This window comes from Hippopotamus amphibius, chromosome 7 (assembly GCF_030028045.1).
Source record: "Hippopotamus amphibius kiboko isolate mHipAmp2 chromosome 7, mHipAmp2.hap2, whole genome shotgun sequence".
Taxonomy (NCBI): domain Eukaryota; kingdom Metazoa; phylum Chordata; class Mammalia; order Artiodactyla; family Hippopotamidae; genus Hippopotamus; species Hippopotamus amphibius.
Window position 1 is genome coordinate 68,575,735 of NC_080192.1, and position 23,776 is coordinate 68,599,510.

Sequence of the window (23,776 nt, forward strand, 5' to 3'; positions counted from 1 at the left end):
CTAGATTTAAAAGATCGATTTTCAATTAATCCAAATCAACCTTCAAATAATATTATACTGCTTCATGTATGGTATAAAGAGTTTATAATACCATGCCCCCAATTCCTCCCTCTCATCCTTTGTATTAATATTGTCATGTATTTTACTTTTTTATGTAGAACAAACACAAATGTTACTACTATTTTTGTTTTGTATAGTTACCTTTGATGAGAATAAAAATAGGAAATGAAATTTATTTTATATCTCTTCCATTTCCAGTGTTCTTCATTTCTTTGTGTGGATTTAAGTTTCTGGCTCATAGCATATTCATTTTGTCTGAAGAGCTTCCTTTAATATTTCTTACTGAGTAGGTATGCTAGCAATGAACTCCCCAAATTTTTGTTTTGAGAAACTCTTTATCCTTTATTTTGAATATTTACACTGGTATATAATACTGAGTTGGCAGACTTTGTTTTTTCTTTCAGCAGTGTAAAAGTATCTTTTTAATATATTTTTACTTGCATGATTTCTGACAAGAAGTCTGCTGTAGTTCTCATCCTTGTTCTTCTGTAGATAATATGTACTTTTGGTCTGGCTACCTTCAAATTTTTCTCTTTTTCTTGTTTTCTTGGCACTTTGAAATGTGATATGCCTGGGTTTATGTTATCATTGTTGTTTACCACTTGTATATATCCTGCTTGATGTTCTTAGAGTTTCTAGGATCTCTGTCTTTAATTTTTGAAAAAATTGCAGCCATTATTTCTTCAGTATCTCTTCTGCTGTGTTTTCTCTCTCATATCTCTATTACATGTATGTCAGACTATCTGATATTGTACCAAGCTCATGGATATTTTGTTCTAGGTTGGGGGAGGGGTGGTTCACTGTTGTTTCTCTTTGTATACGAGTTTGGGTAATTTCTACTCACTTACTTCTAGGTTCACAGATTCCTTGGCTGTGTTCATCTCATCAAAGACATTCTTCATATCTCTTACTGTCTTCCTCATTTCTAACATTTCCATTTGATTTTTATTGTTTCCACCACTTTATTGACATTTCCCATCTGATCTTGCATGCTGTCTACCTTTTCCATTAGATCCATTAACATGTTAATCACAATTAGTTTAAGTTCTGTCTGTTAATTCCAACATGTGTGTCAAATTTGAGTGTGGTTCTGATTAACTTTGTGTCTTTTTGGATGTACATTTGCTTGCCCTTTCATATACCTCTTAAATTTTTGCTGAAATCCATATATCTTATGCAGTACAGTAGATACTGAAGTAAATAATTTTTATGCCTGGAAATGATCATGCCTTTCCTTCTACTTGGCCTTCTGTGTGGCATGTTATATTACATCTAGTTAGAAATTGGGCTAGATTTGAAGTTTGATGTTGCTGTGGTTGCCCTCAGTATACCACAATACTCAAATTGTTCTAGTGATACCTTGTGTTTATAGTTTGGCTGGTTTGCCAAAGGACATTTTTTCAGTTTCTGTTTCCTCCTAACCTTGGGTCCTTCTTTTGTTTTGTGCCCAGAGAGAATCTGTACCTTGTAGCTTTCCACTCTTTATTCCACTGTTATTTTTATTCAATACTTGTTAGCCTAATGGGAGAGGTGAGGGGGGATATTTTCTCATGTTCTGATTAAGCTGCCATCTTAGCAAAGCAATGTGTTCCTTGTTCTCAAAATTCTGACCTTCACAGATGTTCCTGCCCCTCCTCCAGCTTTAGGAATAAGCCTAGAATATATTTGTCCCTCTTCTAGTGGGTAGAGCTTTTTTTTTTTTCCTGTCCTGTTTCTCCAGTTATATAAAGATACCTACAATGAGTTATCACCAAAACTTAGGGTAATAATTTTTGTTGTTCCTTTCCCTGACATGAAGTCTGTTGTTCCGTAGGGAAGGTAGGCGAGATGGATTGCTTAGAGTTATAGTAGTGGCTGCTGTTTCCCTCCCACAGTATTTCTTAGGATTCTCCCAGTCTTCCCTGTGAACACCTCTATAGCCCCCAGGGACTTCACACTCTCATTCTACCCTACAGTCTTGGCAATTTATTTTTAAAATTCAGCTGAATCTTCTAACTAGCTTAAATGGAAATGCAAGGTATCTTTCCCAGGTATGCAAATTCTCAAATCTCGTTTCTTTCTGTGGAGAAAACCCTAGAGACCAGTGTCTCTCCAAATTGTTGCCTTGCAACTTCACTTCTCCGGTGAGCTCAATACAAGTCATTAATTTGCAGTTTGTCCAGATTTTTCTTTGTTGTAAGAGTGTCAGTGGTGTTCTTTCCAGCTCTCTGCATGCCCAAATTAAAACCAGGAGCCTTGGGCTGTTCTTAAGATAAAGAGGATGGTTCTTCTGGGAGTGTTTGTTTTCCAGCTTCCAGTTATCATTGACCTGAGGAACCCAACTCTTAAGCCGAGACATTGGGCAGCCATTGAACAAACAGTTAATGCCACTCTAGTGGACCTTGAGGTTCCATTAACCTTGGAGAAGCTCGCCGAGTTGCATGTTTTCGACTTTGGCCAAGAAATCCAGGACATTTCTGGACAGGCTTCTGGAGAAGCTGCCTTAGAAACAATTCTTAAAAAGGTAAACCTGAAAAATGTGTTTTCTGAAGATCAGGGAATGTAAAGGTTTTCATATTCAGTGGGAAGATGATCAACTTTTGTTTTATCTGAATGGATTTTTCAGCATTGCAGCTTTCACCCCCTCAGCATCCGTTATCCTTCTGCTGCTTCCTTACATTTATATCATTATTATTGTTTTCACCTCTACAAATATCTTCTTTCTGCTTAGCTTATAATCCAACAGGAACTTGCTGGCAACAAATTTACATGCTTTATGTAAAGAATGACATACCAAGGAAGATCTCATTCCAAAATACGTTATCTTTCAAACTGCATACTAGAGAAGACTAACTATATGAAATGTTTCAAAAGCACACATCCTAAGTGGAGAAGATTTCTTCTTCTCCTTACTCTAAAAACACACATCTACCAACCACCTATGTAAAAATAATTTTTTCCTTTTAACTAAAGCATAAAGTGGGAGGGAATACCTATTCAAGTATCACAAGTTATTCGTATGTATTAATGCTGGTCAATAAAATTAAGCAAATCAGTGTCATCTAACTGAGAAGAGGATCTTAAGAATTTTAAAGGCATTCAGGAGGAGATTAGGATAATTATGGAGTTTTTACCTATTTCATTCCACATGCATTCATTAAGTACCTAAGCACAAATGAATTGAAATATCCTAAGACTTGAACTATTTCTAAGGTGGAGGATTCCTGGAAAACAACCGAATTTGTCGTCCTCCCTCACCGTGACTCCAAAGATTTGTTTATCTTGGGCGGCACAGATGACATACAGGTAACTGGGTTATTGAAACTTATGTTGAAGGTTCTTGCCAGTCCTAGTCCTAAATATTCTTTGGGAGATTACGATGAAGAACTGAAATATGAGAGTTGTTAGGGAGAATCTAATTGGGAAGGCAAAATATGAATGTGAATAATTGACATGAATGTTTTTACATGAAATATTGAGCAAAGCAATAAATATGGCATATCTATGTAAGAGTTATGATCCTATAGTCGATAACTGTTGAGGAATATAGAAAAGCAAAGTGATCAGTCATGGCTAAAGTGATCAGAGAATCCTTCCTAGACCAGCCAAGACATGCTGGACCATAAAAATTATGCATGTTTGATAGGCATAGATGAGACTGAAGGCATTTCAAGCCATTTAAATGAGGCAAAGAAGCATGAATAAGCATTTAAGTTTATAGCACACTGAGAAGCTAAATTCACTTGAATTCTTTGAGATTAGGAGCAGATGGTCATGCTCTATTAACCACAAAAGAAGATAAATCTGACCCAAAGTCACATTTGTTTAGCAAAGGGATCTGGGGATTATGGCTCAATTTAAAAAGTAAAGTCCACACAGGGAACTATATTCAACATCCTGTGGTAAAGCATAATGGAAAAGAGTATGAAAAAGAATGTACACATATAAAAGTATAGTTGATTTACAATGTTGTGTTAATTTTTGCTGTAAAGTGATTCAGTTATCCGTATAGTTCAATAAGTTTTTTTAAAAATCAAAGTCCTGGCCTGTGAGGGTGCAGCAGAATTGGAGATGAAACTCGAGATGAAATGGCTTTGCCAGGTGTAATCTGGAAGAGCAAGACCAGACGTTCCTCTGAGGGGGGGAGGGTAGAGCAGACCCAAGGTGGAAATCGGTCAGTATGAGACCAAGTAATACCAAGTGATGGGGCTTCTGCTCTCAAGAAGCTTATAGTTTAAATGGAGCAATTAAAATCTTTTAGATTAGCAGACACATTATTTTAAACGTACATGTTCTGTGAGGGTTGCTGTGGTATAAGGGGAAGGAGTAGGGGAGGGAGGCAGAGGGAAAACTGTCTGTAATCATCCAGCACCTGACATGAATGAGTTCACTCTTCCTCTTCCGCAAGATAACTGAAGGGAAAGTGATGTTTCATTGGGTAGAGAAGGCACCTACTTTTTCAAGTTTTGAGCACTTTGAGAAATAAAGACCTGGATGACTAAATGGTATAAAGAAGGTACGAGGTACCTTGCAGGGGGAGACTGGAGAAGAGGGCTCAGCTACACAGAAACATGTGCCATTAATAATTACAGAAGCAGCCAGGATTTGACAATCAGAAGTTCCTTGGTGACATTTAAGAGAACATCATAGTGCGTTGTAAGCCCTCATGAAGGCAAGAAGGAGGGGAAGTGGATGGGTGGGAAACAGTAGGCGAGACTAAGCTGTTTATTCAAAAAAGTTGGCTTTTAAATGGTTTGGGATTAACATATACATACTATGATATATAAAATAGATCATCAACAGGGACCTACTGTAGAGCACAGGGAACTCTCCCCCAAATTCTGTAATAACCTATATGGGAAAGGAATCTGAAAAGGAATGGCTACATGTATGTGTGTAACTGAATCACTTTGCTGTACACCTGAAACTGGCACAACATTGTAAGTCAACTATATTCCAATATAAAATAAAAAATTTAAAAAGCAAAAATAAAAATAAATGGACCATTGGAATTAAATATCTGTAATGATCTTTGAGAGTACAAACACGTGGTGTTGCAGGTATTTTCTTCGCCTCTCCTTAAAGGTCCTTCTCGATGATAGCACCATCAACATCGCAACCATTGCCTCATCGCGTTACGTCGGCCCACTGAAAACCCGAGTGGATGACTGGCAGAAACAGCTTGCTTTATTTAATCAAACCCTGGTGAGTAAGGATAATTTCCATTCATGGACTCAGAGAACTGGAGAGCCACAGGACCTTCGAAATCATTTGTTCAGTCACTTAAATATTGTATAGTTTAGATATAAGATTTAATTATTGACGTCTTATTATGCTCAGAATGTAAGGAAAATGCAGGTGCAATGAACTCTTCTCTACAAGATTATACCATCACCGTTGTATTAGTTGTTATTGCTATGAAACAAAATACCACAAACTTAGTGGTATAAAACAGTCTGCATTTATTATCCCACAGTATCTATGGGTCAGGAGTTCATGGCTTACTTGGGTCTTTTTTTTTTTAAAGCTCTTTTTTGGAATATAATTGCTTTACACTGTTGTCATTTTTTGAGGTACACCAAAGTGTATTTATACATATATCCTCACATCCCCTCCCTCCTGCAGCTCCCTCGCACCCTCCCTATCCTGGCCCTCTAAGTCCTCACCCATCATCAAGTTTATCTCCCTATGTTATGCAGCAACTTCCCTCTAGCTATCTATTTTACATTTGGTAGTGTATATATGTCAATGCTACTCTCTCACTTTGTCCCAGCTTCCCCTTCGCCATCCCCCCCGACCCCGTGTCCTCAAGTCCGTTCTCTACATCTGCATCTTTATTCTTGCCCTGTCACTGGGTTCATCAGTACCATTTTTTTAGATTCCATATATATGAGTTAGCATACGGTATTTGTTTTCCTCTTCCTGGCTTACTTGGGTCTTATACTTAGGGTCTCACAAGGGTTCAGTCAAGATGCGGGCCAGGACCAGGTCCTCATCAGAGGTCCATCTGAGGAAGGATGTTAGCAGAAATCACTTTCTTGCAATTCTGGGACCTGGGGCTTCATTCTCTCACTGGCCGTCCACCAGAGGCCATCCTCAGCGCCTCCGTTTTGCTACAGTTTTTTCCCACGTGGACTTCCTCAGCGAGACAACGTGCTTCATCACCCTAGTCTGGAAGAGGCAGTCTCCTAGCAAGACAGAGGTTACGGCTTTGTGTACTGTGCACGTCACTCTGTGCATCCTGTTACCTTTGCCGTATTTCCCACAGCTAGAAGCAAGTCACAGATGCACCCACACTCAAGGGGAGAGGATCGCAAAAGCGCATGAAGACCACATCTCAGGGGCCCCCTTGAGAGTCTTGCCACAGAAACTTCATATTTGCTGGACACTCACTCACTGTTGCTTGAAGTCCCCTTGGTACCCTTCCTGTCGTGAACACCTCCTTTTTATTTTATTCTACCTCAGATTATCCCATAATGAAACAAAGAACCCACTTACTCTGGTCTCACTTTGTTCCCATCCAATCTCTTTCTTAGACTTCAGTTTTTACCTTGATTTAATTATGTTGAGGTTTCTATATGTTCTAACATGAAAAGTTACCTGTGAAATAATAAAGGCACTAAGTAGGAAAAGACAATTTGTCCCATCTTTGTTTCATAGAGATCTTTTTCAGGAATCCATCGTCTTCAATGGACACCTTATAATCTGACCCCTGAATAATAAGTACCCTCCAGAGAATTAACTGTATAGAAAGTGTGAGACCTGAAATAAACCAGTGAGTGGTGGTAACATTAGGGCTTAGGCACAGCCCCCAAATCTAAAGTGAGAAGTGAGAAGCTCTTTCACAGATCTCAGGCCTGTACACGCGATGGCAGGAGGCACAGAGGAAAGGTGAGGTCTACAGACTTTAGATCTGACCCTGCACTTCTGGCTTCTTTGATTAGCAGTGGCTGTCTCTAAGAGGAGGGGTAATGTGAGATTTTCTTCTTCCTCCCAGTCTTCTGTCTTTGCCTCATGTTCTGTCATGAGCAGGTTTTACTATTTTGATTTTTTTTTTGGCTGCACTGTGTGGCTTGTGGGATCTTAGTTCCCTGACCAGGGATCGAACCCGCGCCCTCAGCGGTGAGAGCGTGGAGTCCTAACCACTGGACAACCAGGGAATTCCAAGTTTTACTATTTTGATTGAAGAAAATGAATCATATCTCTTCTTCAAAAAGGGGGAGAGGGAAGAATATAGACATAATTGAAGCAAAAAAGATGTTGTTTTGATAACCTTTTTTTATACTTGGAAATAGTCAGTAAACTTATCACTTCCCACCCTTCAGATTCCTTTAAGTATCTTCCCTCCCCCTAGAATGTGTCCTCTGGGCATTTTAATCCTCTTTCTCTGGGTCCATTCTGGTTACCAAACAGTAGTAGACTCGTTATAACTCTACTCAGTACAAAAAATGGGTTGAAATTAGGCTGAAATGAGTCTTGGGTGCTTTAAGGAGGTTTCATTTCAAAGGACATGTGAGAAGCTGCCAAAAGGAAAAGATACAGTGAATCCCCATGTAATTATTTTTTTTAAAGAACTTTTCTTGAGATACAATTGACATACAATAAACTGCATATATTTAAAGTGTACAACTTGATATTTTTTTCTTATTAGTGATGTATATATGGCAATCTCAATCTCCCAATTCATCCCACCCCAACCACCTCTCCGCTTTCCCCCCTTGGTGTCCATACGTTTGTTCTCTACATCTGTGTTTCTATTTCTGCCTTGCAAACCAGTTGATTTGTACCATTTTTCTAGATTCCGCATATATGTGTTAATATACGATGTTTGTTTTTCTCTTTCTGACTCACTTCACTCTGTATGACAGTCTCTAGGCCCATCCACGTCCCTACAAATGTCCCAACTTCATTCCTTTTTACAGCTAAGTAATATTCCATTGTATACACCTATGTAGTTATTTTTAAAGTAACTGAATGTTTTCAACTTGGGATAAGCAACTGATAATGTCCCTATTTTTCTCGTAGGAAGAGTGGCTGAACTGCCAGAGAAACTGGCTCTACCTGGAGAGTATTTTTAATGCTCCAGATATTCAGAGGCAGTTGCCTGCAGAGGCCAAGATGTTCCTTCAAGTGGATAAGTCATGGAAGGAAATCATGAGGAAGGTGAACCGGCTGCCGAACGCTCTCCGAGCAGCTACTCAACCAGGTATAAAAGAAACACACAGAAAGACTTCACAGTCATCCAAAGTATTCATCACCTATAAGATTCTAGTAATGTGTAGTACATTCACCCCTTGATTCTAGTCAGCATTGATGACCAGGAATATTTATAGTACAATTAACGCTCTTGCTAAGCAATACGAATTAAACACTGTTGTTGTCGTTACTATTTTATTTTTATTTTTATCACTCAACTCAGTTCATAGTTTTGGCACACAAGAATCTGCCTCTTTTGCCATTTTTAGGGTTGGGGGATGCTGCCACAGAGTATCCCTGGTGCTTCCATCCCACAATTTTGGTTACAGAACATATACATACATTCAGTTGGCCCACTCTGTTAACGCCCTCACAGACTTATAACCATAGAAACGTCCACACCTTATTTTTAATAAATTCATTAAAGCCACTTACAAATATTACCACTAATGGTAATTCTGATCTCAGGGTTGAAATGTGTTTTAATACATTCTGTTTCTAGGGATGTGTAACCAGAGTTTGTCTGGGTGCACACACTTGGTGATTGAACTTTATGTTTTGTAGCAAAGCCTCAGCGGGATGGCTTGTTGTTCTGCAGATGGCAGCACATGGCCTGTCTTGGTGATACCCCCAGAGAGCTTCCCTGTCAAGCACAGGCGGCCTACTGGGCTATGCTCTTTGCCCAAAGACTCTTACATACAACAGAAACAGAGAGGAAAAAGTCTATGGGATGATAGAATGGAAAACTTTAAAACATGGGGCCTGAAAGGCTGTCCATACTGCTTAGTTCCTGGTACCCTTCCAGCCACAACTACGTCACTGCAACCTCTGTTTCTGTCATAACATCTCCTTCTCTGCCTCTTACAAAGACCGCTGTGATTACACTGCATGACCCAAGATAACCTTCCCATCCTGTGATCTGTAACTTCATCACATCTGCCAGGTGCCTTTTTCCATAAAAACTAACAAGTTCTCAAGTTCTGGGGATTAGGACATAGCTATATCTGAGAGACCTTTATCTTGCCTAGCACATCCACTTAATGTGCATATTCGAACCTTTTGCTGCAAAAATATTAATGTGTTTAATTACAGAGTGCTGTTATATAACTTTTGAAATTTAAAAACAAATTCCAAAATACACTTGGTCCTAGGGATTTCAGATAAAGAAGCGTGACCCTGTATATATCATTTCAGGTGATGACAAAGCTGTGAAGAAAAATTAAGCAGAGTAAATGCACTAGAGAGTAGCTGAGGGCTGCTGCGTGTACATTTGTGTGTGATGAAAGGACTTTCTTTTTTGATAAAGTGGCTTTTAAATCTGCAGGAATCAGGGAATGAAACATGTATGTAGAGCTAAGGGAAGATTGTTAAAGGCAGAGAGGAGAGCAAAGGCAGAGACCCTGCAGTAAGAGCATACTTAGGATACAACTGTCAGCAAGGAAGGCAGAGTCGGGTGGAATACAGCACACAGGAGAGGGCTTAGAAGTGAGGCCGGAGAGATGAGCATGCTTGGGTGGTGGGCTGGGGACTGGATTGGGTCATTGATCACAAAGAGCCTTGGAGACTGTGGAGAAGACCAGATTTGATTCTTGGGCAGGTGGGGACGGGAGGCACTGTGATATGCACCAATACTGCAAAGTTAAGCGAGACGTGAATTTCACTCCTTTAGGTGCTACATACAGTTTAGTGATAACAGAATAGGATGCTATTGCCACAATGTCAGCATCTAAAGATGGCAAAAGAAACAGAAGACATGAGTAAGAAAGTGACAAAGAATACGTAGTTTTCAGAGAATGGCTTTGTTTGGAGGGTCAAAGAGACGGCACCTGTTTGGCTTTAGTTTGTGCACCTCCAGCCCCCAAAAGTGAGGGATGCCAGACGAAAAGGTTTTGAATTAAATACTTGTTCATCTGTGGCAAATAACACAATTAATGTTATTATTAAAAGTAATAGTTAACATTCTTAGCCAACCTCCCCAAGTTTTAATTTATTAGACCATTCTTTTATCTAATAGAACCAAAGCTTTAAAAAATGTTAAAATCATATTTTACATCCACTTTAAATTATGTTGTCTATTTTAACACACCTTTACCAGTACCTTTTTTTCAATGAACAGGACTTCTGGAGACTTTTCAAAATAATAATGCATTACTTGACCAAATTCAGAAGTGTCTGGAGGCATATTTAGAATCAAAAAGAGTTATCTTTCCAAGGTAAGTTTATAAAGCTACCCACAATATTTTTAGTAGTTAAGAGTATCCATTAATGAGTGAGGATATACTTAAAAACAAACTATAACCTCAAAACATCAGGGAACCAGAGCAGGAAACAGGAAAGATATTTGATAATGGCAACTCGGCTGATACCTTGCATGGGGAGTGTAAGTGTCAAGGATAAAGATACAGTATTTGGTAAAGGACTAAGTGGGTAAGTACCCAAGGTGCTGGAAGGATGCTTGATTGCAGCATCATCTCACTGCTGGGTGTGTATGTGTGTGTCTGCATGCGTGCGTGTGTCCACAGATGTGCATATAAAAAGTTAGACACCTGTGTTGCCTGAGCAGGTTCTTTAGGTTAATTGGTGGCCTAAGAATATCACTGTGGAAGTCGTCTAAGAGGTCATTTCACAAATTGCAAGTGAAATTTTTACTCGTTCATTCACTGTAGAAACATACCAAATGTTTTTGCTCAGTGTTAAAGATACAAAGAAGAACAGGCCAGATCCCTGCTCTAATGGAGCTCTTGGCTGACAGGTGGACAGTCCTGTAAATACCCCATTACTTTATGACTATATACAACCAGACTATAACTACCTGATGGTAGCAAGCGCTCCAGACTTCAGTCATCAGGGCACATTGTACTGTAACATAGACAATATCACAAAATGGTTCATCTCTCAAGGGTTTTTCCTGTTAGCTGTAAAGGAAATGTCAGTTAAGGTCTGTCCTAGGACAAGCACCGAGTCAACCAGGATTAGGTGCTGATGTGGTTTGCTTGGTTAAGAGGGGTTGCTGCCGGGTAGCAGGAAAGGGTATGTGTGTGCACAAGATATCCAAGAGCTGGGAGATCTGACTGAGTTTAACAGATTCAGGCAACACGGGAAAAGATGAAAGAGTTTGAGGTTTGGAATGTGCCTCTTATTTCACACTTAAATCAGTGGTTCCCACCTTGGGTCTCTCAAAGCTAGAGAAAATCTGTACGTTGCTTTTGATCTTCAAAGAAACCTGGACACGGATTTACCTGTGATAAATACTGAACACCAGAAAGCATCAGCTTTTATTTTTCCTCTTGTTTAGAATTATACCAACTAGGTCTGCAATGTTTATTTTGTCAGGGTGATTTCATGCTCCAAGACTTAATGAAGACGTGCTATGAGTCACGGACCATATGAGGTCCTGGGGACGCAAAGTGACCACAACACTGATCCTGCTGTCACAGGGCTTGGTCCAATCTTGATCATTATCTGTTTCATTAGTTGAAAAGAGGCAGGGGGACAAATTATTGCTGTAAGTGGTATCTTAAAGAAGCAGGACTGATAGGATACAACCCAAAACATCTTTATTTGTAATGACCGCCCCTGTGTTCTTTATGAGGGGTGAGTTTCTTCCTGTCCCTGGAAAAAATCTTGAGCAGGCCTCATAAATTTTCAAGTCATTCTCAGATAATAACACCAAAAGTTCTCTTATTACCTTAACCCAATAAATGATTGGTAATAGTCAAAACTCTGAACTTCTTTCAAAGTGAAAATATCCCCCTTCTCTGGCTCAAGCCCATCACAGGGCTGAAGGCTTTAGTGATGATGAGGATGTATGGTGGTCAACCCTCCCCGCTTCCTATTAGGTTTCTGGGGTCTCCAGGTTTGGGACAGGGAAGGGAGGAGAGGCAGCACAGCAGGAGAAGCCTGACTTGGCTGGTACCCAGCTGGTCCCTCTCTCACGTGGGGACTTCCATGAGCTGATGGGATCCCTCCAATCCCGAGGGATCTCTCACAGGCAGCTTCCTCCATGAGAGTGAAGTGTCTTCTCCAGCCAGATCCTCATCCCTCTTTCTTATCCCTGGGCATCCAGGGGTGCCTCTTCTCCATTTTTTTTTCATAGGGTATCTTCATGCCAGCAAATGGCCCTTTTAGGCAGAATCTAAGAAAATCCTGTACAGGATCACACCAGCATGGCTCACGTGTGTAGCCACAGAACCAAATAAAGTTCCTGCAACTACCCTTTCATCTATTCAACAAATTATGTATTGAATACCAGTTTATTTGAGGTACAAGGCCAGATTCTAGGGAAAATGAATAATATGCCTTCACTCTAAGAGCTCAAAACCAGGTAATAGACATGTGACCAAATCAGTATTTTAGCAAGTGCTAGCATTTTTACAATTTTTATGAATAATACCTACCTTTTATGTACCAGGCACTAATTCCAGATGTTTGAGATGCAGCCACACTAATCTTTTTTTTTCTTAATTTTATTTATTTTTGGCTGCATTAGGACTTCATTTCTGCACGCAGACTTTCTCTAGTTGTGGCGAGCACGGGCTACTCTTTGTTGTGGTGCACAGGCTTCTCATTGCAGTGGCTTCTCTTGTTGCAGAGCACAGGCTCTAGGCATGTGGGCTTCAGTAATTGCAACATGTGAGCTCAGTAGTTGTGGTTCACAGGCTCAGTAGTTGTGGCTCACAGGCTTAGTTGCTCTGCAGCATGTGGGATCTTCCCAGACCAGGGATTGTACCCGTATACACTGATGGGCAGGCAGATTCTTAACCACTGCACCATGAGGGAAGTCCCCACACTAATCTTTATAATAATCATATTTAAAGACACATGGGGGGGCAGAATCAAGATGGTGGCGTGGGAAGGCATGGAGATCACGTCTCCCCACAAATAGATAGGTTGCTGGGGGCCGGTGGGGGACCTGAGGCCCAAGGAGACCACAGGAACCCTGGAGCAACCGGGTAGGACCTGGGGGAAGTCAAGAGGGCGGGGAAGGGGAAGCTGGGTGGGACTGGCGCCCCTGGGGGGGTGACTGGGGGTGGGGGTGAGGTTCCTGTCTGCAGAGACCCTTGGGGGCCAGGGAAATCCAAAACTGCAACTAGGTTTCTCCCACGCAGGAGGCCAGGAGGCCTGCTGAGCTCCTGGGCTTGGGAGCCTGCTGGGCTTCCCAGCGGGGTTCTCCACCCTCCAAGGCCCCCTCCAGGCTGTCTGGATCCTGGGGGTGTGGGAGGGAGGGAAGAGGGGCGAGGAGATGGAGAGGTGGACAGGTGGGGATGGGGGCTTTGAGATCGGGGGAGGGGGAGGCGAGAGGGTGTTTCGTCTGCCCTCTTGGCCAGAGAGGCTGACTGGGCTCCCAGGCCTGGTCCTTCACTCTCCAGGCCCCCCTCTGGCACAAGGGTCCTGGGGGTGTCGGGGGGAGGGGGACAGGAGGAGGGAGAGAGGCAGACAGTAGGGGTGGGAAGGGATCTCTCCAGGTCAGAAGAATAGGGGAGGCAACGCCGGGTATTTCTTCTGGGCAGGTCCTCCATCTTCCAAGGCTCCTCCAGGCAGTTGGTCTGAGAAGTACAGCAGAGAAGCGATGGGGGGAGAAGAAGAGAGGTGGAAAGGGGGAGGGACCCTCTGGGATCAGAGGATCGGGGGAGGAGCGGAAGGCATTTCCATTGCCCACTGGCCCGGGAAGCCTGCTGGGCTCCTGGGCCTGGTCTCCAACTCTCCAGGGTCCCCTCCCAGACGCGTTGGTCCCAGGGACATTGGAGCGTGGCAGGGGAAGAGGAAGAGAGGCAGACCAGTGGTGGGACGTTCCAGGAGCAGAGAACCAGGGGAGGTGTGGAGGACCATTCCCCTGCCCACTTGGGCCGGGCAGGCCTGTTGGGCTCCTGAGTCTGGTCCCTCGGTCTCTCCGGCTGAGTGGGTCATACAGGCGTGGGAGGGAGGGAGGAGAGGAGAAGAGGAAGAGAGGCAGACAGCAGTGGGGGGCACTTTGCAGGACTGAAGGATCAGGGGAGACGCTGCAGGAAATCTCCCTACCCACTTGGCACTGGGAAGCCTATTGCACCCCCAGGCCTGGTCTTCAGTCCTCCAGGGGCCCCTCTAGGTCTCACTGGTCCTAGAGGTGTATAAGGAAAGCAGGAGAGAAGAGGAGAGGAGGGCAGGGGAGGGGGCCTTCTGGGATTGGAGGATCAAGGGAGGCGGAGAAGGTATTTCCCCTGCCCACTAGCCCTGGGAAGTCTGCTAGGCTCATGGACCTCGTCTTTCACACTCCAGGGCCCCCTCCAGCTGCTTGGGACCTAAGAGAGTGGGGGGCAGGGGAGAAGAAGAGAGGCAGACAGGGACCTTATGAGAGTGGGAGATCTGGGGAAGTGCCACAGGCATTACCCTAGCCCAGTTGGCCCTGGGAAGCCTGTTGGGCATCAGAGTGTGGTCTCCTGTCTTTCAGTGCCCCCTGCAGCTGTGAGGGTTCTAGGGGAATAGGAGAGAGAGGGTGAGAAACAAAAGAACCCAAGGGGGAGTGACCCTCTGAGATTGGAGGACATGGGGAGATGCCTAGCATTTCTCCCACCAGCTCGGGCCCAGGGAGCCTGCTGGGTACCTCGACCTGGTCCTTTGCCCTCAGGACTAGAGGCATTCCTGGGTCCCTCTGCCTCATTGGGCCTAAGCCCCATTCCCCATCACCCCCAGGGCCTTTTCTAAGTGTAGGCCCTGCTCATTGCCTAACCTCCCCACCTGCCTTGTCTAAGCCCTGCCCCACAGACAAGGCCTTTTCTGGCTTTTTTTTTTTTTTTCTCTTTCTTTTTCTTTTTTTTCCTCCCCACCTCCTCACTTAGGCTTTTGCAGTTGTCTTACCTTGCAGTTGTTGCTCCATCTTTTTTTTATTAAATTTTTTCTAACACATCTGTTAGTTTCCTATTATCATATTTTTTATCTTGCTATTGTTCTGCTGTTCTCCTACTTTTTAAAAATTTTTTTTTTGTTTTTCTGCTCCACGTGGCTTGTGAGAGCTTGATTCACAAGCCCAGGGTCAGGCCTGAGCTCCTGAGGTGGGAGCTCTGAGTCCAAAACATTGAACTAACAGGGAAACCCAGTTCCCAGGGAATATTCATCAGAGTGAGGTCTTCCAGAGGTTCTCACCTCAAGACCAAGACCCAGCTATACTCAACAGCCTACAAACTCCAGTGCTTGAAATCTCAGGCCAAATACCCAGTGGGACAGGAACAGAATCCCGCCCATCCAAAGTGGGGGAAAAATGAGATGACAAAAAAATATGTCACAGATGAAGGAACATGGTAAAAATACACAAGACCAAATAAATGAAGAAGAAATAGGAAAATCGCCTGAAAAAGAATTCAGAGTAATGATAGTAAAGGTGATCCAAAATCTCAATAACAAAATAGAGAAAATACAAGAAACAGTTAATAAGGACTCAGAAGAACTAAAGAGCAAACAGTAATAGATAACAAAATAACCAAAATTAAAAATATTCTAGATGCTATAAACGGCAGAATAACTGAGGCAGAAGAATGAATAAGTGAGTTGGAAGATAGAATGGGGGAAATAACTGCCACAGAGCAGGAAAAAGAAAAAAGAATAAAAAGAATGGAAGACAATCTCAGAGACCTTGGTGACAACATTAAGCACACCAACATTCGAATCATAGGCATCCCAGAAGAAGAAGAAAAAAAGAAAGGATTTGAGAAAATATTTCAAGAGGTTATAGTGGAAAATTTCCCCAACATGGAAAAGGAAATAATTAATCAAGTCCAAGAAACACAGAGAGTCCCAAACAGAATAAACCCAAAGAGAAATACACCGAGGCACATGTTAATCAAACTAACAACAATTAAACACAAAGAAAAAATATTAAAAGCAGCAAGAGAAAAGCAACAAATAACATATAAGGGAAAACCCATAAGGATAACAGCTGATCTTTCTGCAGAAACTCTGCAGGCCAGAAGGGAATGGCAGGATATACTGAAAGTCCTGAAAGAGAAAAAACTACAGCCAAGAATATTCTACCCAGCAAGAATCTCATTCTGATTCGATGGAGGAATAAAAAGCTTCACAGACAAGCAAAAGTTAAGAGAATTCACCACCACCAAGCCAGACTTACAACAATTGCTTAAGGAACTTTTCTAAGCAGGAAACACAAGAGAAGGAAAAGACCTACAAATACAAACCCAAAACAATTAAGAAAATGATAATAGGAACACACATGTCAATAATCACCTTAAATGTAAATGGGTTAAATGCTCCAACCAAAAGACACAGACTGGCTGAATGGATACAAAAACAAGACCCTTACATATGCTGCCTACAAGAAACCCACTTCAGACCAAGGGACACATATAGACTGAAAGTAAGGGGATGGAAAAAGATATTCCATGCAAATGGAAGTCAAAAGAAAGATGGAGTAGCAATACTCATCAGACAAATTAGACTTTAAAGCAAAGACTGTTACAAGAGACAAGAAAGGACACTACATAATGATCAAGGGATCAATCCAAGAAGATATAACAATTGTAAATATCTATGCACCCAACCTAGAAGCACCTCAATACATAAGGCAAATGCTAACAGCTGTAAAAGGGGAAATCAACAGTAACACAATAATAGTAGGAGACTTTAATGCCCCACTTACATCAATGAACAGATCATCAAAACAGAAAATAAATAAGGACACACAAGCTTTAAATGACACATTAGACCATCTTAACTTAATTGATATTTATAGGACATTCCACCCAAAAACTACAGAATACACTTTCTTCTCAAGTGCACATGGAACATTTTCCAGGATAGATCACTTCTTGGGTCACAAATCAAACCTCGGTAAATTAAGAAAATTGAAATCATATCAAGCATCTTCTCTGACCACAACACCATGAGACTAGATACAAATTACCTGAAAAAACTGCCAAAAAATACAAACACGTGGAGGCTAAACAATACACTATTAAACAACCAAGAAATCATTAAAGAAGTCAAAGAGGAAATAAAAAAATATCCAGAAACAAATGTCAATGAAAACACAACAACCCAAAACCTATGGGACACAAAAAAGCAGTTCTAAGGGGGAAGTTTATAGCAATACAGTCCTACCTTAACAAACAAGAGAAATACCGAATAAACAACCTAATGTTACACCTAAAACAATTAGAGAAAGAAGAACAAAAAACCCCAAAGTGAGCAGAAGGAAAGAAATCATAAAGATCAGATCAGAAATAAATGAAAAAGAAAGGAAGGAAACAATAGCAAAGATCAATAAAACTAAAATGTGGTTCTTTGGGACGATAAACAAAATTGATAAACCATTAGCCAGACTCATCAGGGAAAAGAAGGAAGAAGATGCAAATCAACAGAATTAGAAAAGAAAAAGGAGAAGTAACAATGGACACCTCAGAAATACAAAAGATCATGAGAGACTACTACAAGCAACTATATGCCAATAAATTGGATAACCTGGAAGAAATGGATAAATTCTTAGAAAAGTACAATCCTCCAGGACTGAACCAGGAAGAAATAGAACATATGAACAGACCAATTAGAAGTACGGAAATTGAGGCAGTGATTAAAAATCTCCCAACAAACAAAAGCCCAGGGCCAGATGCCTTCACAGGCAAATTCTATCAAACATTTAGAGAAGAGCTAACACCTATTCTTCTCACACTCTTCCAAAATATAGCAGAAGGAGGAACACTCCCAAACTCATTCTAAGAGGCCACCATCACCCTGATACCAAATCCAGCCAAAGATGTCACAAAAAAAGAACATTACAGGCCAATATCACTGATGACTATAGACGCAGAAATCCTCAACAAAATCCTAGCTAACAGACTCCAACAGCACATTAAAAAGATCATACACCATGATCAAGTGGGGTTTATCCCTGGAATGCAAGGATTCTTCAATATATGCAAATCAATCAATGTGATACATCATATCAACAAATTGAAGGATAAAAACCATATGATCATCTCAATAGATGCAGAAAAAGCTTTTGACAAAATTCAACATCCATTTATGACAGAAACTCTCCAGAAAATGGGCATAGAAGGAAATTACCTCAACATAATAAAAGCCATATATGAGAAACCAAAAGTAAACATCGTTCTAAATGGTGAAAAACTGAAAGCATTCCCTCTAAGAAGAGGAACAAGACAAGGGTGCCCACTCTCACCATTATTATTCAACATAGTTTTGGAAGTGTTAGCCACAGCAATCAGAGAAGAAAAAGAAATTAAAGGAATCCAAATTGGAAAAGAAGAAGTAAAATTGTCACTCTTTGCAGATGATATGATATTATACATAGAAAACCCTAAAGATGCTACCAGAAAACTGCTAGCAGTAATAGATGAATTTAGGAAAGTAGCAGGATATAAAATTAATGCACAAAAATCTCTTGCATTCCTATACACTAACAACAAAAGAGCAGAAAGAGAAATTAAGGAAACTCTCCCATTTACTATTGCAACAAAAGGAATAAAATACCTAGGAATAAACCTGCCTAAGAAGGCAAAAGACCTGTATGCAGAAAACTGATGAAAGAAATCAAAGATGATACAAACAGATGGAGAGACATACCATGTTCTTGGATTGGAAGAATCAACATTGTGAAAATGACTATCTTACCCAAAGCAATTTACAGATTCAATGCAATCCCTATCAAATTACCAACGGCATTTTTCACAGAACTTGAACAAGCAATCTTACGATTTGTATGGAAATGCAAAAGACCCTGAATAGCCAAAGCAATCTTGAGAAGGAAAGATGGAGTTGGAGGATTAGGCTTCCTGACTTCAAACTATACTACAAGGCCATAGTGATCAAGACAGTATGGTACTGGCACAAAAATAGAAAGGTAGGTCAATGGAACAGAATAGAGAACCCAGAGGTAAACCCAAGCACATATGGGCACTTTATCTTTGACAAAGGAAGCAAGAATATACAATGGAAAAAAGACAGCCTCTTCAATAAGTGGTGCCAGGAACATTGGACAGCAACATGTAAAAGAATGAAATTAGAACACTTCCTAACACCATACACAAAAATAAACTCCAAATGGATGAAAGACCTACATGTAAGGCCAGACACTATAAAACTCCTAGAGGAAAACATAGGCAGAACACTCTATGACATCCATCAAAGCAAGATCCTTTTTGACCCACCTCCTAGAATCATGGAAATAAAATCAAGAATAAACAAATGGGACCTCATGAAACTTAAAAGCTTTTGCACAGCAAAAGAAACCATAAACAAGACAAGAAGGCAACCCTCAGAATGGGAGAAAATACTTGCCAATGAAGCAATGGACGAAGGATTAATCTCCAAAATATACAAGCAGCTCATGCAGCTTAATACCAAAAAAGCAATTAACTCAATCCACAAATGGGTGGAAGACCTAAATAGACATTTCTCCACAGAAGACATACAGATGGCCAAAAAACACATGAAAAGATGCTCAGTATCACTAATCATTAGAGAAATGCAAGTCAAAGCCACAATGAGATATCACCTCACACCAGTCAGAATGACCATCATCAAAACATCTAGCAACAGCAAATGTTGGAGAGGGTGTGGAGAAAAGGGAACTCCCCTGCACTGTTGGTGGGAATGTAAGCTGGTACAGCCACTATGGAAGACAGTTTGGAGGTTCCTTAAAAAACTAAAAATGGAACTACCATATGACCCAGTAATCCCACTACTGGGCATATACCCTGAGAAAACCATAATCCAAAAAGAAACATGTACCATAATGTTCATTGCAGCACTATTTACAATAGCCAGGACGTGGAAACAACCTAAATGCCCATCAACAGATGAATGGATAAAGAAGATATGGCACATATATACAATGGAATATTACTCAGCCATGACAAGGAATGAAATTGCACTATGTGTAATGAGGCGAATAGACCTAGAGACTGTCATACAGAGTGAAGTAAGCCAGAAAGAGATAAACACTGTATGTTAACTCATATATATGGAATCTGAATAAATGGTACTGATGAACCCAGTGACAGGACAAGAGTGGAGATGCAGATGTAGAGAATGGACTTGAGGATACGGGGCTGGGGTGGGGGCTAAGGGGAAGCTGCGATGAAGTCAGAGAGTAGCATAGACAAAGATACACTACCAAATGTAAAATAGATAGCTAGTGGGAAGCTGCTGCATAACATATGGAGATCAACTCGATGATGGGTAATGACCTAGAGGGCTGGGATAGGGAGGGTGGGAGGGAGTCACAGGAGGGAGGGGATATGGGGATATATGAATAAATACAGCTGATTCACTTTGATGTACCTCAAAAACTGGTACAAGAGTGTAAAGCAATTATATTCCAATAAAGAGCTTAAAAAAATAATAAAAAAATAAAGACACATGGCCTCCTCAGAAACCCAGGACCAAGGGGTTAGAGGTCCAGGAAATCTGTGAATGGGGAAGAGATGTGGCTTAGGGATTTATCTTTCATTTCTGTATAAGGCTTTGCCTTAACTTTGAGTTACATTTTATGTATTTTCTTTCGTCTAGATTTTACTTCTTGTCAAATGATGAGCTTCTGGAGATTTTGGCCCAGACTCGGAATCCCCAAGCTGTGCAGCCTCACTTAAGGAAATGCTTCGACTCCATTTCAAAGCTCGAATTTGCTCTCATGCCTCCTACAGAGGCAAGGATTCCTGGTATGGATGCAGAGCCAGAAAAGGTTTACACTAATGACATTCTAGCGATGCTGTCGCCAGAGGGAGAAAGGGTAAGGGGGGTTTGTTCATAATTCTGATGGGTAAATTTTTTTAATCCTCCAAGATGGAGGATAGAAGTTTATTTGCCATCATGTTCAGTATTCACCAAGTGCTGCTGTGATCTGGTCTGCTAGCTCAGCAGTTTCAAAGATAACCAAAGAAAATTCTTGCCCTCAAAGAACTCAAAGTCTATCAGAGATGTAGTCAAACAACTGAATAGGCTCACAATAAATGCAATAACAGAGGCTGTGCTCTGTTCTTGGGAACAGGCTGGAAAGAAATGGAGCCAAGGTCTTAACTCTCCACAAGGAGCACACAAATAGGGTGGTTAAGAGCTGGTTCTACTGCCTGGCCAGCTGGATTCCACTGCCGATTTTTAACCTCATCGATAAAACAAGGATTAGGAATAGTGCCTGATTAGTGAGTTGCTGGGGATTTTCAAGTGTTCCTGGATGTAAATTACCTAGACCAGTACCAAGTGGGCGCTGTGAAGCATTAGCTGTCATTCTTTGGCAGTGGGGTCTGTGGGAGTGGAAGGAGCCCTTAGACATTTTACTTATCCTGTGCATGCATCTCAGTATTCACAGCAGTGCTATTTACAATAACCGAGACACGGAAGCAACCTAAGTGTCCTTCAACGGATGAATGGATAAAGATGTGGCACAGATATGCAATAAAATATTACTGAACCATAAAAAAGGAATGAAACTGAGTTATTTGTACTGAGGTGGATGGACCTAGAGACTGTCATATAGAGTGAAGTAAGCCAGAAAGAGAAAAACCAATACCGTATGCTAGCACATATATATATGGAATCTAAGAAAATGGTACTGATGAATTCAGTGGCAGGGCAAGAATAAAGACACAGATGTAGAGGACAGACTTGAGGACATGGGGAGGGGGGTAAGGAGAAGCTGGGACAAAGTGAAGCGGAAACTAGCACAACAGGGTAAAGCAATTATACTCCAATAAAGATCAGGAAAAAAAAAAGGAAGATGTGGAGATATATATATATATATATATATATATATATATATATATCTCCACAAAGGGATACTACTGAGTCATAAAAAAAAATGAAATTTTGTCATTTACAACAACAGAAATGACCTGGAGGGCATTATACTAGTGAAATAAGTCAGATAGAGAAAGACAAATATTCTATGTTATCACTTATTTGTGGAATCTAAAAAATAACACAGACGTGTGCATATAACAAAGTAAGAACAGATTCACAGCTATAGAGAGCAAACGAGTGGTTACCTGTAGGGATGGGGAAGGGGGAGGGGCAAGATTGGGATAAGGGGAATAAGAGATATAAACCACTATGTATAAAATAAATAAGCAGCAAGGATATATTGTACAGCTCAGGGAAATACAACCATTGTTTTGTAACAACTTTAAATGGAGTATCATCTATAAAAATATTGAATCATTGTGTTGTACATCTGAAACCGATATGTTATAAATCAACTATACCGCAATAAAAAAAATTTTTTTTACTTGTCCTAAATTGATCCTCTTGCAAAAGAATTCGTTCATCCCTAGTGCAGAAGAAGAGCAAGGGGAAGACCTAGGCGAGGATCCAGGGAAAGCATGACATTTAGAGGGAGGGTAGAAGAACAGATGCAGGAGCCCCGACAAGCAGGGCAGTCAGGTCACTGGAAGTCCAAGAAATAAATATGAAAAGGGCTGAAAAGTGGACTTGACAGTTGGGAGAACATTGGTCACCTTAATGACCTGAACAGACTTGGAGGAGTGGGTGGGGCCAAAATTCAGATGGCAGCAGATAGGGGAAGGAAGTGGAGGCATTCCTTTAGCGCGCATAAACTCCTCTTTCCGAGACTGGCTCCGAAGGGAAGCAGGGAACTAAAGCACTAAAGTGGACGGGGGCAGAGGGAGGCGTGGAGCGGGACATGCCAGTGTTTGTGGCCACGGGTCCGTGTTGACCTGGCTCAGGGCTCTGTTGGGGAGGTACAGAGGATGTACAGCCTGCACGCTCTCTCTGCTCTGATCGTCTAGGTGAGCCTGGGCAAAGGCCTCAAGGCCCGCGGCAATGTGGAGGAGTGGCTGGGCAAGGTGGAAGAGGCCATGTTCACGTCCCTGCGGCGCCTGTGCAAAGCCGCCATCGCTGACTATCTGGGCAAACCGAGGACCGTATGGGTGATCGCCGGCCACCCTTCTCAGGTAACTCGCCCTCCTTAAACCTCCGCCTCCGAGCCCTGCTTGGCTGAGACGCATCACACACTGAAGGATGGTGTCTCCGTGCAGGTGATCCTGACCGTTTCTCAAATCATGTGGTGCCGCGATTTGACGGAGTGTTTGGAAAGAGAAGACAGTCATCATTTAGAGGCCCTGGAAGCTTTTGAAAAAGTGAACTTTGAGGTGAGATTACGGCAGGGCGACATCGAGCACATCGCTGCGCAAGATGGTCCCCGCGGCTTGTATTGGCGCGGTGGATGCAAATTCACTGCTTTAGAAATTGTAAGGCCCTGATGTGACATCCGAAGCTTTGGGGTTCTCACTAAAACTATTTCTGTTCAAGTTTGCTCAGCGACGCTACCTTGACGTTGCTGTAGTATTTATACGAATACTATTAAAAACAGAAGGAAAAAAACACTTCAAGAGGAAAATGTCAGGATGATAGGGGTTGCCACCTTTAAGAAGAAATGGTATCCTGGGTCATGATCTCTCCCCCAGAAGTTTATTCAGTCCAGGAAAACAACACAGAATTTGTGTAATTTCTGTTCTTAGGCCCAACACGTGCTTTTCTATTCTTTTATAGGACACTCAGGCAACAATCAATAAAGCAATAA

The 23,776-nt window shown here is 41.5% G+C and overlaps 1 protein-coding gene across 1 annotated transcript in view; it reads left to right on the forward strand.

The window, feature by feature from the left end:
- DNAH6 (dynein axonemal heavy chain 6) overlaps positions 1–23,776 on the forward strand; it is a 276,466-nt gene that overhangs the window by 85,278 nt on the left and 167,412 nt on the right. Inside the window, exons 19-26 of the mRNA XM_057743457.1 lie at positions 2,351–2,563; positions 3,253–3,345; positions 5,125–5,244; positions 8,065–8,245; positions 10,352–10,448; positions 20,752–20,971; positions 22,983–23,147; positions 23,232–23,345. Of these exons, the coding sequence (XP_057599440.1) occupies positions 2,351–2,563; positions 3,253–3,345; positions 5,125–5,244; positions 8,065–8,245; positions 10,352–10,448; positions 20,752–20,971; positions 22,983–23,147; positions 23,232–23,345 (1,203 nt within the window). The remainder of the gene's footprint in view (positions 1–2,350; positions 2,564–3,252; positions 3,346–5,124; positions 5,245–8,064; positions 8,246–10,351; positions 10,449–20,751; positions 20,972–22,982; positions 23,148–23,231; positions 23,346–23,776) is intronic.